The sequence below is a fragment of the Tetrao urogallus genome, assembly GCF_951394365.1.
Source record: "Tetrao urogallus genome assembly, chromosome: 8".
In the NCBI taxonomy this organism is placed as follows: Eukaryota; Metazoa; Chordata; class Aves; order Galliformes; family Phasianidae; genus Tetrao; species Tetrao urogallus.
The window spans coordinates 5602490-5619013 of record NC_136821.1 but is presented as its reverse complement, the minus strand read 5'-3'; the positions used below and the strand labels follow the sequence as shown (position 1 = coordinate 5619013).

Here is a 16524-nt window from a genome sequence, read left to right as displayed (position 1 = left end):
ATCACAGGAAGCAGAGGGAGCTGGACAAGAAATGTTGATTGTCTCAATCTCCTCTCATTAAGAGCAAAATATTTTCTCAAGATTGAAGGTTGTAAAATATTTTAGCAGCACGCAATGAAGCTTCTTTGTGAAATGAAAGCAAAAAGCAAAGAGGTGAGCTGACAGACCGGGATGCTGCTCCCTGTTTCTCACACAGGGCAGACTGGCAGCTCTGTGCTCAGGGGTCCCATCACATTCCAGTGCTGTGCCAACCAGCACTTGGCACCGAGCAAAGTTCTCATGTTCTTCCAGCATCTTTTTCATCTGGTTTTCTATTCTGTCCTAGAAAGTATCTTTGTTGTGTGAGAGGGGATGAGGTACAAGGTGGGGGTCTGCTGTGGTGGCTGTCCTTAGGAGGAGTTGTTCTGGCTGAGCAAGCAGCACAGTACAGCCTGTGCCTGGGCTCTGGCAGCAGCATGTGGTTCCTCGAAGAAGAGGAATAGTGGGAATGCCTCCTGTGAGAGCCTCTGGGACGTGCAGGGATGCAGCTCTTGGGATGCAAAAAGAGCACGTGTCATGAGCTGGACGTTATTTTTGGCACCAGCAGAAAAGACAGCCAGTAAAGCCTGGCAGCTGTTGTTATCATTGAAAAGAAACAAGAGAAGTCCAGTGAGAATAATAAAAATAACCGGTGAGGTTCAGAAGGGGGAAGCGGGGAGCAAAGGCAGTCACAGGCAGGGCCCCTTGCAAGGTGCCTGTAGGGAGAAGCAGGGCTCCTCTTCCTCCTGCTGAGGACAAGATGTGATGGATACAAGCTATGGTTTCAGTCCTTCCTGCTGTGTCCAGGAAACATGCTGCCTGCCCCAGCTCCAGGGCTCTTGACATCCATCCCATCAACCCGTGTGGCTTTCAGGAAAGCTCTAGTTTGCCTGTGGGAATTGTGCCATTATCTTCACATGGACTAAAAAATACAGAGTGCGTTTTTACAGTTTTGTTTTTTTTTTTTCAACCCTACCCCCAACATCCCCTTTAAGAACATCAAAAGGTTCAAAAAAAGCAATAAAGACATCCACTAGCATCTCTGGAGACACGTGCTGCACTCTGCTAACCCAGCCCAGCCCTTCTGAGCCCTCCATGCCTCCAAGGCAAGAGGGAGCTTCTCTCTATTTAACAAGCATCTGAAGACCTACTGCTGGCTTGTGGTTGTGTCAGTGAAGCCAAAAAAAGCTGGCATGGAGATTAACAATAATATATTTCCATTTGCTGCTCCGATTTATGCCTTCTATTGCAACATTCTGCAATGTACTTTAAACAGCACATGGACAAGAGCAAAGTCCTTCATTCAGCCATCCAACCACGCACCCACATGATAAACCCTTATATCTAGCACCAATCCATAGCTTGTTTTTCCTTCTCCAAGTATAAGAAGCTGGAGCGATTATTGCTTCAAAGCTTGTTCAGCACCCATCTGAGACATAACCTGCTCAACAAGTTTTGGGGTTAATTGTTACCATAAGCACAGTGGCAAGATAAATGTATATGGCTGAGGGACAAGGAGAAAGCTTTTTGGATGTTTCTTTTAGGCATTCAAGCTGACTTATGGGGGTCATCTCAGAGGAGATGACTACCATGCAGTCAATGTGCATACCTAGCAGCCCACCATGCAACAATTGCATGATCAACAGCCCATTACCCAACAACTGCTCAGCCTGGCAATCAAAAAGATGCTTGGAAAAGAATAAAAACCCAAAATGTTCTAAGGAAGAATGAGTACTCCCTCTGCCAAACTACTGAGCAAGTCAACAAGATGTTGCTAACCAACTTGCTGCCTCCCTGCGGACCATAAGACGTTGCTGTATCCCTAGTGGTGACTATCCCTGCTTTGTAAAGCATTTGCTAGGATTTCTCTCTTTACTACTGCTAGCTTCCCCATCTTCCCCCCATTCCTTAGTTGCTTAGAATTTGTCCTAAATCAATTGGATAGCATTTGTCCTCATTTGTTGCCTAAATCTTTCTCTGGGGATATGTCAAACCATCCCCAGTAATTGGTTTGAGACACCAGATATAGGAGCAGAGCTCTTTTCCCTCTCTGCTGTGTGCAGCTCCCGGATCCATCATGGGGTCCCCAATGAAGAACTTGCTGACAGACCTCAGCCGCTACATCCGCTGCTTCCGTGTCTTCCTGGCCAAGTCTACTGAGCACCAGACCATGAAGCAGTTTGTGGAGCAGCAGCTGCCAAGCCTGCTGGCAAGGTAATGGAAGGCTGGTAAGCTAACGGGGCACGGTGCTTTGTATAGTGGGTGTAAATCTCTCTGTTGTCAGCTCTCCTAACATCTGTAATTGTTTTTGCAGTATTGGAAGCGGGAAGTCTGCAATCAATATTCTAAGTGTCGGTGGTGGAGCAGGTATGCTATCAGCTTCACTACTGATATGCTTTTACCCTTTTATACAAATTGCAGTAAAGGCGTTTCTCAAAAAGTCGTCTGGAAGAGGCGAATGAACTCTCATTCTGCTACATTACTTCTTGAGGAAAGAAAGGTTTGAACTGCCCACTGGCTTTCCATGCAAAAAACCCTAACTCAAGAGCATGAGTTAGGTTCCTCAGAGTATTTTTTTTCCTTTCAATTATTTTCCCCTGTAAATCTCATGGTCCACATCCATTGCACAAGCCCCTTCTGCAGCTACTGACCCCCAAAAAAACAGGGCCAAACATGAACCCAAGTCACCATCACACGTTCCTCTGGTTTGCCATCTGCTAATGGCACAGCTGGGGACACCTCCAGCCTTACCTGCATGTGCTTATCATAGAATGGCTTAAATTGGAGGGGACCTTAAAGATCCCATGCACAGGATTGACAATACTAGATCAGGCTGCTCAGGATCCCATCTAATCAGGCTTTGAATGCTTCCAGGGGTGAGACACACAGCTCAGAGCAGCTGAGTAAAAAATTACCCTCTGAGTAAAAAAATTTGAAGGAAATTCTAACCCAAATCTCCCCTCTTTTAGTTTAAAGCCATTCTCCCTTGTTATATTTGTCCCAGTTTGCCCTAACTGGCACCTTACAGCCATGTGGGGGACATGGTGCTCCTGGTCAGTTTGATTTCAGTCTTCTACAGGTGTAGGTGTCTGCTGCCCAGGCTTCACTGTGATCTGTAATATCAGAAGAAAAAGGCTGAAGTTAACTAGATGGAAAAACAATACCAGCAGCACACAGTGGCTTCTTTTCATTATGTTCTTGCTTAAGTTCCTCCTTAATTAAAGTTTATATTTCCTAATTCTGCTCAGCCCATTAAGACATCAGACTATATGAACAGTTTATTTAAATGCTTCGGTCATACTATCTCCAGGGATTAATCTGAGTTTTGTTGATCTCTTCTAATAAGTAAAAATAATTGTATGTAAATGGTGGGTGTTAAGTAGAAAATAGTGTGATAGAGCAGAAACATTTCTCTCCAATCAAAGGAAACCACTCGTCTGCCAATAAAATGCTGTTTGTAACAGGAACACTTTACTCAATTAGAAAGGTGCTTAATTACTTAATCAGGGGCACTCCAGTTTAGCGAGGAAGGTGTTCAGTCAATAATGTGTCAGTGTTCATTTTGCAACGTAAAGGCTGACCCAAAGCTTGTCCCTGCTGCAGACAGAGCAAACTCCCTCCAATCCCCAACCTAATGCCAGCATCTGTGGCCTCATCCCCTATACTTCACAGGGAGGCAGCATTGAAGGAAAAGGTTTTTTTCCCCACTTTTTCATGTCCTGTGAATTTTCTCCACAGTGAGAAAAAAAAAACAAACCATTTAATGCAGCATCATATCCCATTACCCTTGCCCGTCTAATGCATCTGCCTTTGCCTACAGCCTCTGCCTTATTAAGTTCACACTCCAGTGCGCAGCACTCTGTACCTTTAAAAACCATAAAAGTCATCAATGCTGCAATAAAGTAGCAACTGTGCTATAAACTATCCCGTTACGTAAAATGTTTAATTAGAAACTTAATGGCGAACATAGTGGTAGCCTTTAAAAGGTAATTGTGTTGGAGAGTTTAAATAATTCGGATAGCCTAATTGCCAAATTGTTGATAATGCAAGCTGCTGCAAATTTGACTGTAAAATGCCTCAGGACACTTGTTTGCATATAAAAGAGCTAACTGAAGTCAATTAAGGCTGTGGATTAAGTTATGAATCAAAGTGGTGCTTTTTTGGTTAAAAACAATACAGGGGTGGTTTAGCCACAGAAGAGTGGAAGGGGATATATTAACCTACTCACATATGGTAACAGGAAATTAATTTTTTTTTAAATTCTGATCTGCACAGCCTTTTCAAAGGGATAATCAATTTTATAGGAAGTTGGCAAACCAACCAAAACAAACAAACAATTGCAGTAGTTACTTACAAATTCTGTTTTTCCAGAGTTTACCACGGACGCCTGCAAATGACTGACTTAGCTCTGATTTTCCAACGAAATACTGGGTGTGCAGTGATAGCAAAGCCACAGCTATTTATGCTATTTTGGAAATTAAATTTCCCTTCCCTGAAAGAACTTACCAGCCAAGATGTCAAGTAAATTTTGGTGTTATTAGTTGCTTTATGAAAGACTCACAAGTCTGAAAGTGTTGTATTCTTCCTTAGGTTTTTCTGTTAAGTTTTTGAGGCCTAAATGAGATGTGAGACCCTTGGTTTGGAGTATCTTGTTCTGACCCGTGGCCTGGGGCCAGAAGGTGGCAGAGAGCTCTTGGTGGTTAACTGGACCCACAAAGTGGAGGACCATGTGATGGGCTGAGCTCCTGTGTACGCATTACATTGTGCTCCATCTGTTTATTCCTCTACTGTCTTTTTCACCTGCATACATTCTAGCAGAATAAGCAGAAGTATGCCCTAACAAAGCCATTCAAACCAGCCATAAATCATCTCTCAGTCAAGAGCATTATCTCCCTGAGCTTCTTATATGGTGGACAGGGAGAGGTAGCCAAGAGCAATGGCTAGAGCAAAGCCCTCAGTGGCAATCTGTTAAGAATTCAGAGCACCTCTGTGCTCCGTGCACTACCATACCTATGTGGTACATGTTCTGTACCTAAATGTCATGCATCAGACTTAAAATAGGGGCATTGCTGGAACTCCATGGTGCTGGAGACATTATTTACCTGAACTTTGCTTTCATCTCTTGTGCAATATTGCCTCTTTCCCTAGGTGAGATTGACCTGCAGATCATCTCAGCTGTGCAAGCCAGTTATCCAGGTGTCACCATCAACAATGAGGTGATAGAGCCAAGTGCTGATCAAATCCTCAAGTACAAAGGTATTTTGTCATTAAATAAATTAAAATTACATTGAATACTCTAAATGCATTAAAAAGAATTGAATTCTGGATGACCCCACATTCAAAGTCTTTCTTGCCAGAAAATTGGCTCTTAAAAGTTATGAAAGTCATTGTTTTATGCTTCCCTGCCATCTTTGCTTTTCAGCATTCATTTTCTCATAAAAACCTTCGTCTCTTACACTGCAAAGTTCATTTCTTTCCACCAGTCAGGCAGCCTGGCTCACATTAATGGAGGAAACCAAAATATTTCACAAGGACAGAGTGTAAGCAGGTATGTTTTGTTTAGATTGCCCTACAAACTGAGCATTAAGTATCAGTCTGCAGTTTGATTACCTTCATGGTTTATTGCTGGATTAGTACCTACCTGGCTTTACTAGTAGGTAATTATGGCCTTGCCAGAAAGCTGCTGCTGAATGAACATGGTGCTAACATGCAAATCTCATCAGCAGTTTGCCTTACTGGAAATGCTCCTCTAGTAAATAGCAGATTATAAAACCACAATGTAAATCTTCAACTCTTACTCTTGCTAAGGTTCTTTAAAAAAGAGCATTCCAAGCATGAAGCAAATTGAGGAATATGAAGATGGAAAAAAACAATAATCCCCAGAAATGCATCATTTCTTGATACCTGTCTCCTTATCTTGTGGACCTGATCTCTGAAAAGATCATTTCCCAGTAGCTTTTATGTTTGTCAGGATTGAGATGGTTAAGAATGGGCACCAGAATTTGTTGTGTTTATCAGACTGTCTGGGCACTAGCACATAGCTCTGCTGTCCTATCTGGGCAGTGGACCATAGCCTACATGAGGCTGAGTTTGAGCTGCATCTTCCTATATTCACCTTCTACCACCAACAGGCATTCCTGTTCCATTTTGGTGAGTTTCTTTCCTGCAGAAAGTTAAAGAAAATATAAGATGCTGTCCTTATTTTAAATTTTATGCTAAACTAGAAATGAAATATTCATCTGAATTTCTCTCTTTAAACTTTCTTATTTGGTAATTAATCATGTCCCCAGTAGGTATCATTAATTAAGTTTCTGAGCTCTTTTTTCCACGGAGAATTAGAAATGTTATCTGTGCCTCTGAGGATTCCGTAGTTCTGTTTTCTGCCTAACCATTTCTCCTTGGAAAGGAGAAGCCAAGCTCACGAGAGAAACTTTCTTCCTGGGACTTGCAGTGATGACAAACTGAGCTTCCTCTTAGGAAGTGTCATTGGATGGAGTCTCTTCTCACAGTCTTGTGGCCAGGCAGAGGCTTTCCTTCATTCCTGGCCAGTGTTGGGATGAAGCCCTTTGATGACCCTGGCCTGTGCTTCGGTTTCATATCCTGAGCAACATGGTGTGACTGTGGCCAGCCCAGTACAGAGCCATAAGTCAATGGCCTGTGGGTGGCTACTGCCAAGGAAGCAATCTGGGTTGAAACAAGGATAAAATTTAAGCAAGTTTTCTATGTGGTTAGAGTGATATGTCTTGGGTTCAGACGAATATTTGGGCAAAAGCTTCCCATAATCAGAATGAGTTTATCCTTTCTGAAATTTTGCCTTTAAAACCAACCTAGGCACACAATTCACTTTCCTTCCCAGTGTCTCCTTGCAGACTGCATAGCAACTGAACTGGAGAAGATTGCACCAGATTACGTGTGATGGTGATATGAACCGCTGCTGAAGGAAGCCCAAGTTTAAAACAGCAAATTAAATCTGAACTGCAAGTGCTATGGCCAGTGACTGATAAATGGAAGCAAGCAGAGTTACAGCAGCAGCATCCAAAAGGGATGCCCCATTTCTGGCCATAAAAGAGGGGAGATAAGAACTGATGGAGCATTTCTCGTCTGTCTGACTGGGATTTATCCTAACCACAGCCCAAAGGAGGAACATTGTGACTAGCACTGTAAAGGCACTGGTGTTAGCAAATCATGTTTTGAACATGTGTTCTGTAGCTAAGGCTCAGTCTGCCTTTGGGCCATTTAAGTTTTAAATTTATGTTAACTCCAGCGAAGCACAGGAATTGCATCAGGGCTAGTTTTGTCCTGGAGCAGTTCTAAGCCCTAAGCAGGAGCACAGCAAGATGAGCTCCATATGCCAGCAGATGGACATTTGTATTCCAGCGTCTCCTCAAATAAAAAATCATCCCACAATTTGCTCCTATGAAAGCAACAAAATGCCGTGGGGAGCCAAGCCCATTAGTATAACTTATGCTTTGAATCTATTCCTCCATCCTTAAGTTCCTGTATTTATTCAGTCAGATCTGGGAAACCCTTCGGCACAGCTTGGCTTCTGCTCTGCCATGTGAGTGTTGCATGACACCCCAGTGAAGGGGCCTCGTTTGGTATTTGTCCCAACCAACATCTTTTAATGCAGCTTGAACGAGCCATGTGGAAGAGTTTCTTTTATTTTTTCTATCAGATAAAGACTAGGGGAAACCAAATGAAGGTGCAAAGGGGAAACATCAGACACTCTTAAGACTTCACCTTACAAAGATCCGGAGCTCCCTTCTCACACAGAGGTTCAAGATTTTAAGAATGCTATTGCTGTATTAAATTGGTAACAAAACCTTCAACATGACTCTGGATGTATTAAGGCTTTGAATATAGATTAATCCCATATTTGTAATTGAGTTAACTCTGTCCTGTCTTCTCCCATATTTCAGAACGTGTGGCTGCCACCTCAAACCTCGACAATGTAAAGTTTACCTGGCATGAGGAGACAGCTAATGAATATGAAAGGAGAATGAAGGCAGAAAAGAAGTCTCAAAAATGGGACTTCATTCACATGATTCAGGTAAAAGTTAGCAACATAAAAGTTGTCAAAGATTTGGCTGTTAAAAGCAAGCATGAGATATGCAACTTCATTATCCTCTCTGGGGGAAGAAAGGTGAGTTTATTTCCCTATAATTTAAAGTACTTAAGCAGAAGTAAACTGCAAAAATGAAAGATGAGTTACAGCAAAGCAGCTTTTAGCACAGTGGTCCTATTTACCAGGCTGCAGGCAGCAGTCAACTGAAAACACATTGTAACTAGCATTTTCAAAGTCCCTTGTCCTCTCTGTGAAATTGCCTTTATGTTTCCAAGTATACCAAAGCTGTGACAAGCTGTCCTCACAGCTAAGGAAGGCAAGCTTTTTCATCTCAGATTAATGAAGAAACATGAGCTTGGTGTGGGGGAGTAATGAGGGAAGACCAGGGTTGCTCCTGTTGGTTCCTTTCACCTTGTGGTACCAGTTATAGTGTTCTCCAGGACCTCACCATGTCCCTGTGTTTCTGCTCTTCCCAGATGCTGTACTATGTGAAAGACATCCCTGCAATTATCCGGTACTTCCACAGCCTCCTGGATGCACAGGCAAAGCTCCTCATCATTCTGGTGTCAGGTGAGAGCCGCTCCATGACATGTTCAGTAGGGTAGAAGCCATGGGACCTCTGGGATTCCCAGAAAGCAGTATGTATTTTTGTATGCAATACATTATTTTGCCTATAGAGGGAAACTAAAATAAAAAGTGCCCATTCACCTGCATCTACAGAAATCTGTACGTTGTCTGTACCTGCACAGCTCCTTGCTGCAGATTGTGAAAGCTGAAGGCTTTGTGAGCCAGTAAGCCCATTCTGTGGGTACAAAACACCTTTCTCTCACCTTCTTCTCTTCCCTGTCCTGCAGCTCTGCCAGTGATGGAATAAGAGCCGCTTCAAGCTCTGCTGCAGCTGTTTTCTGCCAAAGGTTTTCAATGCCAAAGGCATTGTCTTGCTCCTGGAGATGTGCAGCATTAAGCAAACGGCTAGGGCAGGGCTCAGCTGTACTGTACAGCAGCTGTTGGAGCACATGTGGCTCATTTTCTTTTCAAACTATGTGTCTCCTTGATGTAGTTCTTTTAGGTGGAAGTCAGTGGGGTTTTTTTTGTTGCATTTTGTTTTGTTTTTTTTTTCCTCAGAGGTTTAAGTGATTTCATTGAATTTGGCTGTTATCTTCAAACTGAAACGTATTTGATGGAGTTCCCTTTTTTCTTTGCCTTCATGAAGTTTCCACAGAGAAACTGCACTTCTCTGACTTGTTTTTCTGCAAAACGATTTTGCTTTAGAGTGTTTTCAAGCACTTTACTACAAGAAATCTGTATCTCAGATGATCTGAGTTAATGTTATTGTTCTTTGAGTAACAATAATAATATCAGTTCATTGCTAATTAGGTGCCTATAGTTATAGTGCCTATCATTGAAATTCTTTTTCAGTTGCTTAACCTGTCCCTTTTGATGTTCATGAAATGTGAACACAGGGAGGAATGTGTGTCTATTCAAAATCAATGTCACTAAAAATTTGAATTTATGAAATTTATTGGGAATCTTTCCTGGGCCAGGTGGTTCCTTGTATCATTCCTCCTGTTTCTCCTCCTCACACCTTCAACACATGATGCCCAATGATTGCATAAATAATTTCAACTGTTTTGTGTTCAGATAGAGGAAGTTACAAACACAAGTGCCCAGTAATAGCTCTTTCCTCTGCAGGTGCAATTAGTGAATAGGGTTCCTCTGAGAATCAGAATTAGTCTCACTAAACTGGGACATGGCAATGTGTCTGGGGAAATGTGTAGACTACAGGAAGAGGTCAGAAAGTGGAATGGAAAATGCCGGGGGAAAGGAAAACCTTGAGGAAAATAATTGTATAGAGAAAGGAAGGAGAACTGAAGCAAAAAGAAGGAAAGAAAGATAAGCAGAACAAAGCTCATTAAAAAAAAAAAAAAAAAAAAAGAAGGTAGTGCTATTTCCAACACAAACACATTAGGATGTGTTAATTAAAAAACATTCTGGGAATAGGATTGATAGCAGAGGGCTCGGTCACTCGGTGGAGGTTGCAATGCCGCCTGTTCCATCCCTGCTGGGAGAGCAGGCGAGTTGCAAGAGCTGTATGGTGTTATTTTTAACGCATTTTAAAAATGTGTTTACATCGCCTTGAAAACAAAAGTAGTGCCATATGCTGAGCCTATCGAGAGCTATTATAATAATGCTTTGTTCAGGTAGTGTATAATTGCTCAGCTCGGAGATGGCACCGAGTCATACAACACTGACACCAGCAAATTTTCTGCTATTAGTGCTCTGCATTCAATTTCCACCAGGTGAAAGAAAATATCGAAGCCCTTCTAAACACCAAACTGTTTATTTGACTATAAATAACTGCTTGCAGATAAAGCATTTGCAAAAGTGCCAAGCAACTGGTTTTAGCAGTTAGGGAGATTTATAGTCATAACTCTCAAGAGCTGCTCATTAGGCTCAAAGGTATTTTCATCCTGTCCAGTCATTTTGGGTGATCCTTTTATAAATGATTTATAGCAGAAATGCTGAATCACAGATCTTGGATGAGGGAAAACAAAGAAATGAAGATGTATCTGGGGAGTTTTCAGATTACCCCATTGGTTTTCTTTGTAAAACGTATCTTTAGAAGAGGGGAGACTTAGTGTGGGCTCTTTTGGAGGTGATTGCAGGAGCCTTTTCCTACCTGCCCCATCATCATAGAATCATAATGGTTGGAAAAGGCCATTAATATTATTATTATCTAGTCCTACTGTCAACCCAACATCACCATCCCCACTAAACCACAACCCTGAAATCTTTGCATAGCAGAAATAATACACAGCCTAAGCATCCTTCTGGCACCACTGGGAGGACTGCCTGGGATGCATGCTGCCTATGCCCCACAGTGTGTGACCATGGTGGGAATGAAGGCTGAAAGGAAGATGGTGCAGCTTCATTCCAGGCTTTATTACAATAATTTTCTCTATCATGTGTCTAACTGCATGGTTAATGTGACCAGGGCTTTGCACCCTGTGTATTTAATGCAACAGGTAAATAGTTTACTGTCAATAGGTGTTTTAATGAAGGTCTCACATAGATCAATCAACTAAGTAAATTGGATGAAGGAATGGGGGAGGATTTGGTCTTCCAAATGGACACAGAAATCTAGAGAATGGTTTAATTCAAGAAGATATCACTGGATAGCTGAATACATGGACTACAGAAGTAGGTCCCTGAGAGACACAGGCCATTGCATTGGCACACATAGGTGGAAAAGAGTTGGAACACTTTGGACATGGAAAAGGGAAGACTGTGAGAACCAAAAGGTGCTGGATTTGCTAGCTGGTGAATGTCCCCTGTCTCCCACAACCCCGCTCCAGAGGGAGCAACTGTCTCCACTGTGCCCCATGGCTTGAGTCCTAACTCTGGGAGCCCCAGTTTGCAGTGCAGACAACAGCTGAAAAAAGAAATAGGTCATATTTTGTTCAAATAGTGTTTTTCCTGAATGTTTTTCTTATGGTTTATTTCTCAGAAACCAGTGGCTGGGAAACACTCTGGACGAAGTATGGTTCTTCCTTTCCTACAGATGACCTCTGCACTTTCATATCCTCTGCTAATATCAAAGGGATTCTGGATTCGGTTGGGCTGAAGTACAAGATCTATGAGCTTCCATCCCACATGGACATAACTTGCTGCTTTACTGAAGGGGACAACGATGGGGAGCTGTTGCTGGATTTCTTGACAGAAACCTGTGAGTTTTCAAAAAATGCTCCTTCTGAACTAAGGCAACAGGTACTGGAAGAATTAAGAAAGCCGGGATGCAGTGAAAACAGAAATGGGAAGGTGTTTTTTAATAACAACATGAGTGTGATAATGGTTGAGCCCTGAATGAAGAAAAACCAATGATGAGATATAAAATATTAAGAGTTGAAGTAGGGGGAAAAAAAAATTCTTTACAAATGGTTCAATTTACATAGTTTATTTTTTGGAGTCTGTTAAGAAGTCATTACTAACATCTGCTGTTGTAAGTGATCTTTAAGAGCGAGATTAATTCTGTAGTAATCTATGAAGGTGTAACTCAGCAGTAAATTGTGTTTTATCATGTGGATATGGTATAATCAGATATAACTTGGATCATCAGCTCAAACACTGCAGAAACCAGACCACTTCCTCTGGCTGATGGTTAAGAAATAATCAAGAACTATACATGATTATGTCATATGCATTTAAAAACTCTCAGCAAAGTACACAAATTACAGCTTCTCAGTGCCACTTTCAAGACTGGAGCCTTGAAACAACCAACTGCTTGGGTGGCTGCTGAATATCTTGAGTACCTTAAGCCTGTTGTGACTTCAAGATCTCATGTCTCCAGTTACCACGAAAGTGACCTAAACCTTCTGCATATGTGACATTCGCCTGCTCCTGCCTCCACGTGCAGCTCTGTGTGATAGCACTGCTTTCCCATTGCTGTATTTTCACTTTATTCTTATGACATTGCAACAGCAGTGTCCTTTCCCTGTGGTTCATATATATGGCAGCTACGCATGCTGGGCTGTAAAAGCACTTTGGGTACTGGGTCCATACTGGTACTGCAAGATGGAAGCAACTGAAGGTGGTCATGGCAGAGGATTGTTAACAACCAAACTGGAGGATTGGATTTCACTGGTGCTAAGCCTTGGTTAGGAATCAGCTATTGCTGTAATGGAGGGGCTTTTTATTTTTTGTTAAAAACATAGGCATTCTGGTTGTGGCCTATGACTAGCTCGGCTGCAAAGGGCCGTGCTCATGTTTTGAGCTTTATAACTTGGAAGATATAAAAATAAACCCTGAAGCTGAAGTGACAAATTTCAGTGGGATTTCTTTCCTTGTCTGTGGAATCACGCCAGGTCAATCTATCCAGAACATGGTAGAAGATGTCCAGCAAAAACGTACTTCTCTTCCCCAGCCCTTTCACCCTCTGGGGCTGTCTCTGCTCTGGTAATCAATGTATTTGTTTTGCTGAATGCTTTCATGGTTTTAAGAAGTGCGGCGCTCTCTATGAGGTGCAACGCAGAGTGGAATGCAATACAGCCGCTTGGATGACTTTAATAGTCTGAATGCTTGGTGTATCCAGGGGGACAGGTGTGATGTCTGCCACTGAAATAGCTCGGTTCAGTGTGAGAACGGTGTACTTTAGCTAATGCTTCAGTGGCATGAAATAATGTTTTATTTCTACATATGTATTTCCAATATAATGTGGATGATTGAAGATTTGAGGTGATTTACAGGAGAATGCATCAGACATTAATACCCATTTCTGTTCATTTTAGGCTGAATTATTTGAAACACACACTTTGCCTAGTGATCAAATATTAATTCCAGCGTGTTTTAGAACATTTCCACAGCATTTCTCCGCTGTTGAACAGAATAATATCTATTGCCACTTTCACATAGATTCCTGCATTAGGAGACCTCGGTACATCTATAAGCTGCTACAGTGATGTGCCAGAAAGAGATAGAAAGAAAATCTCTCATTAGGACAGATTCCTGCATGCGCCTCTAATGGAAAACAAATTAAAGCTGCAGCTATTTCCATAGCTCTTTTGTGTCAACGACCTCTTCTAAGTGGCGCTCGTGGAGGCAATGACCTCTGCATATTGCCACACCGACCCTGGAAGAAGTGATGTCTCTTTTGGAGGCCCTAAGATGCCATAACAAAAGAAAAAGCCTAACAACAGCGAACAACGGCTGCACGGCCCATTCTGTGATTTTTCACAGGTCCAAAATAGCAGAAACAGGCATTTTAGAGTTTTCTGGGGAGGGCTGTTCTGAAAATTTGGGAATGGTCCCACCTCACGGTTGAGCAGGAAAAGAAGGTAAACAACAGAGAGGATCTGAAGGGACGAGAGGAGGATATGAGCAAAAAGGGAAGTGGAAAGGTGATTCAGAAGATGAGAAATGGAGCGCTTGATGGGTGTGTGCCTTTAAATGCAGCCTTGTTTCAAAGCAGATTTCACTGGGGAAATGGCACCGTCACCCAAGCTGGAGAGGAAAACTCCTTATCTCCACATTGTCGGATCCTCTGCCATGGTTTTGAGTTCTGAGGAGAACTTCATTGAAAAAAAAGGGAGAAAATGCAGTGAAGTTCATTCTGCATAGGTGGTTGCTTCTGTTGGGCTGAGGGAAGGCTGAATTACAAAAGAAACCATAAGGAATGTATTGTTTTTCATTTTAAATCTGTAACACAAACATTTCCAAAAAGTAAACGCTGCCAGTATTATTTAGTAGGAAATGAGTGCAGGGAAAGACAATTTTATATTCATTTTTTTAAAATAAATCTCTCTTTTGTATATCTCTCAAATGCTTTCCTAATAGCCTGAAGCGCCACATTTTCATGTGAGCATCACCCTGAATTGCACGGCACGATGCTGCTGTTCCAAAGCAGGCCTGGGGAGTCTGACCCCAACGCAGACTGGGGTTTTGTGTGGCAGTTTTGATCTTACCTGCGTGCTCTCCACATGGAATTATCTGCTTTCCTCTCAAAAAGCCCACCTTATCTCAGCCAGCAGCCTTCTCTTCTAAAGGCACGTTTCCAGACTTCACTCTTTGCAAACCCTTGGGGGCCAGTGGGCCAGGTCTGCCTTGCTCACATGCCTGCAAGCTGCATTTATACCTATAGGGTGTATTTATATGCTTTTTGCACAGGTTTGCTAAGAGCAATGGCCTTACACTGTCATAAAGCAGGCTGAAACACAAAAGGCTTCAGGCAGCTCGTGTTAAAGACACATCAGTAAGGATCCTGGTCTTCTCAGGTACATCCTTCCTGCATCACAGACGTCTGTGCGAGCAGCTTCAGGTCTGTGCCTTTAAATCATACCTAGGAAAATATTCTCGCTGCTCTGTTAATTACAACAGCAAATTGAACAAATGTACTTACAGCTCAGTTGCTGCCGCCATTTCTACATCAGTGTAATTCATGCTGTAGCCCATGATAGGATTTTTAATGTCATTACACAGTAGGGCAAAGTCTTCATTTTTAATAAAAATACAAATGCTAAAATGAAATGGATTAATATCTAATTTTACATCTTCATTTACATGATGTGCAAAATTATCTTAAATATTTGTTATGGATGGAGTGGCTTTCCACCAATTTAAGCTTTTTTCGAACTGGAGAATGTTAACATAAATTGTAGCATAAATCATTGCCTTGTAGAGTACCAGAAGGCGCATATAAAAACCCATATCTTTACTGCACATATTTCCCATTAACCATAATCTATTAGTAATTGAAGTTCATTACAAATTCTTGTAGACTTTATTGCTATCATGCTGCATGACATAGTGAACCTGGCTTGCATAACAAGAAGTCCTTGCTGGGAAATATCCTATTAACAATGACAGTGCATTTGTCATTGCGATAATAAATCCAAGAGCTGCCTGTAGATTATAAATTATTGCGGCGCCATTTCCACTGTTGTAGTTTAAAAGTTTTGTCAGCACTTCCATTTTAAAGCCCTGCTTTTCAGGGAGTTATATCTTGACCATAAAAATCTGCAACGAGATGAAACTCAGCTTACAAGCTCTCAGCCTGAGAGCACGTTTCTTCTCCCAGCACCATTCCTACTTCACATGAAAGACTGAGAAGCAAACTCTGTGGCTGTGGAAGATTTTTTTTTCTCTATTTGCTTAGCTTCTAATTGGAAAAAAAAACAAAAACAGGCCATTTGACAGGTAATTTGTCCATAATCTTAGAATTTAAAATATAACATGGCAAAAAAGATGGGAGCTCACTGATTTTCACAACTGAAAAGCCTCAGACCTCATCTCCAGGACTTTGGGGATGCAATGGGCAAGTCCTGGTTCTTTTCAAAGGAGAAACTGAAAAGGAATGATGTTGCCTGCCTTGCAAAGGTGTTTTGAGGATTAATTATGAGAGATGAAATCCTGGCATCCACTCAAGTCATCCTCCATCATGTCTATACAATTCTTTGAGCTTTATATACGCTTTAAGTGTTATTAAAAGAAAATTGCCACAGAGTTGAACTTTAAGTGTTAATTATGACTGGAGATATAAATGACATCGGGTCAAACCTTTCCCAATTTAACTCCGTAATTGACTTCAGCTCGTTACACCAAGGGAGATCTGGCTAACTGAATGCATCTGCCTATTATATTTCTCTGCTGCCTATAGCAATGTATCTAATTAGCTGGACGTAAGCATTATGCTTCAACGACTTCTAAATACAGTAGGGTGAAGCCTTCACATCCCTAAAATGACCTGGAAAACTTTCCTCCCACCAGCAAGGCAGGGTTTTCTCTTCATCCTTCAATACACGTCCTGTCTTGAAGTGCTGCTTGTGTTTTCATGGAACTGAAAATTGATTTTGCTGTGAATATGGTGATCATATTCACATCTTTCCACATCCAAAGTATCTTCCATGTCAAAATGTCCCAAATTGTTTTAAATCTTGATATGCAAACTG

General features: G+C 41.8%; 1 protein-coding gene across 1 annotated transcript; it reads left to right on the top strand.

Moving 5' to 3' along the window:
- Positions 1–2095: 2095 nt before the first annotated feature.
- On the top strand, positions 2096–11947 carry HNMT (histamine N-methyltransferase; the record flags this gene model as incomplete). Its single annotated transcript, XM_079539352.1, has 6 exons — positions 2096–2232; positions 2333–2385; positions 5167–5274; positions 7938–8068; positions 8560–8653; positions 11592–11947. 6 exons carry the CDS (start codon positions 2096–2098, stop codon positions 11945–11947), a joined length of 879 nt encoding a protein of 292 aa, XP_079395478.1.
- Positions 11948–16524: the final 4577 nt, after the last annotated feature.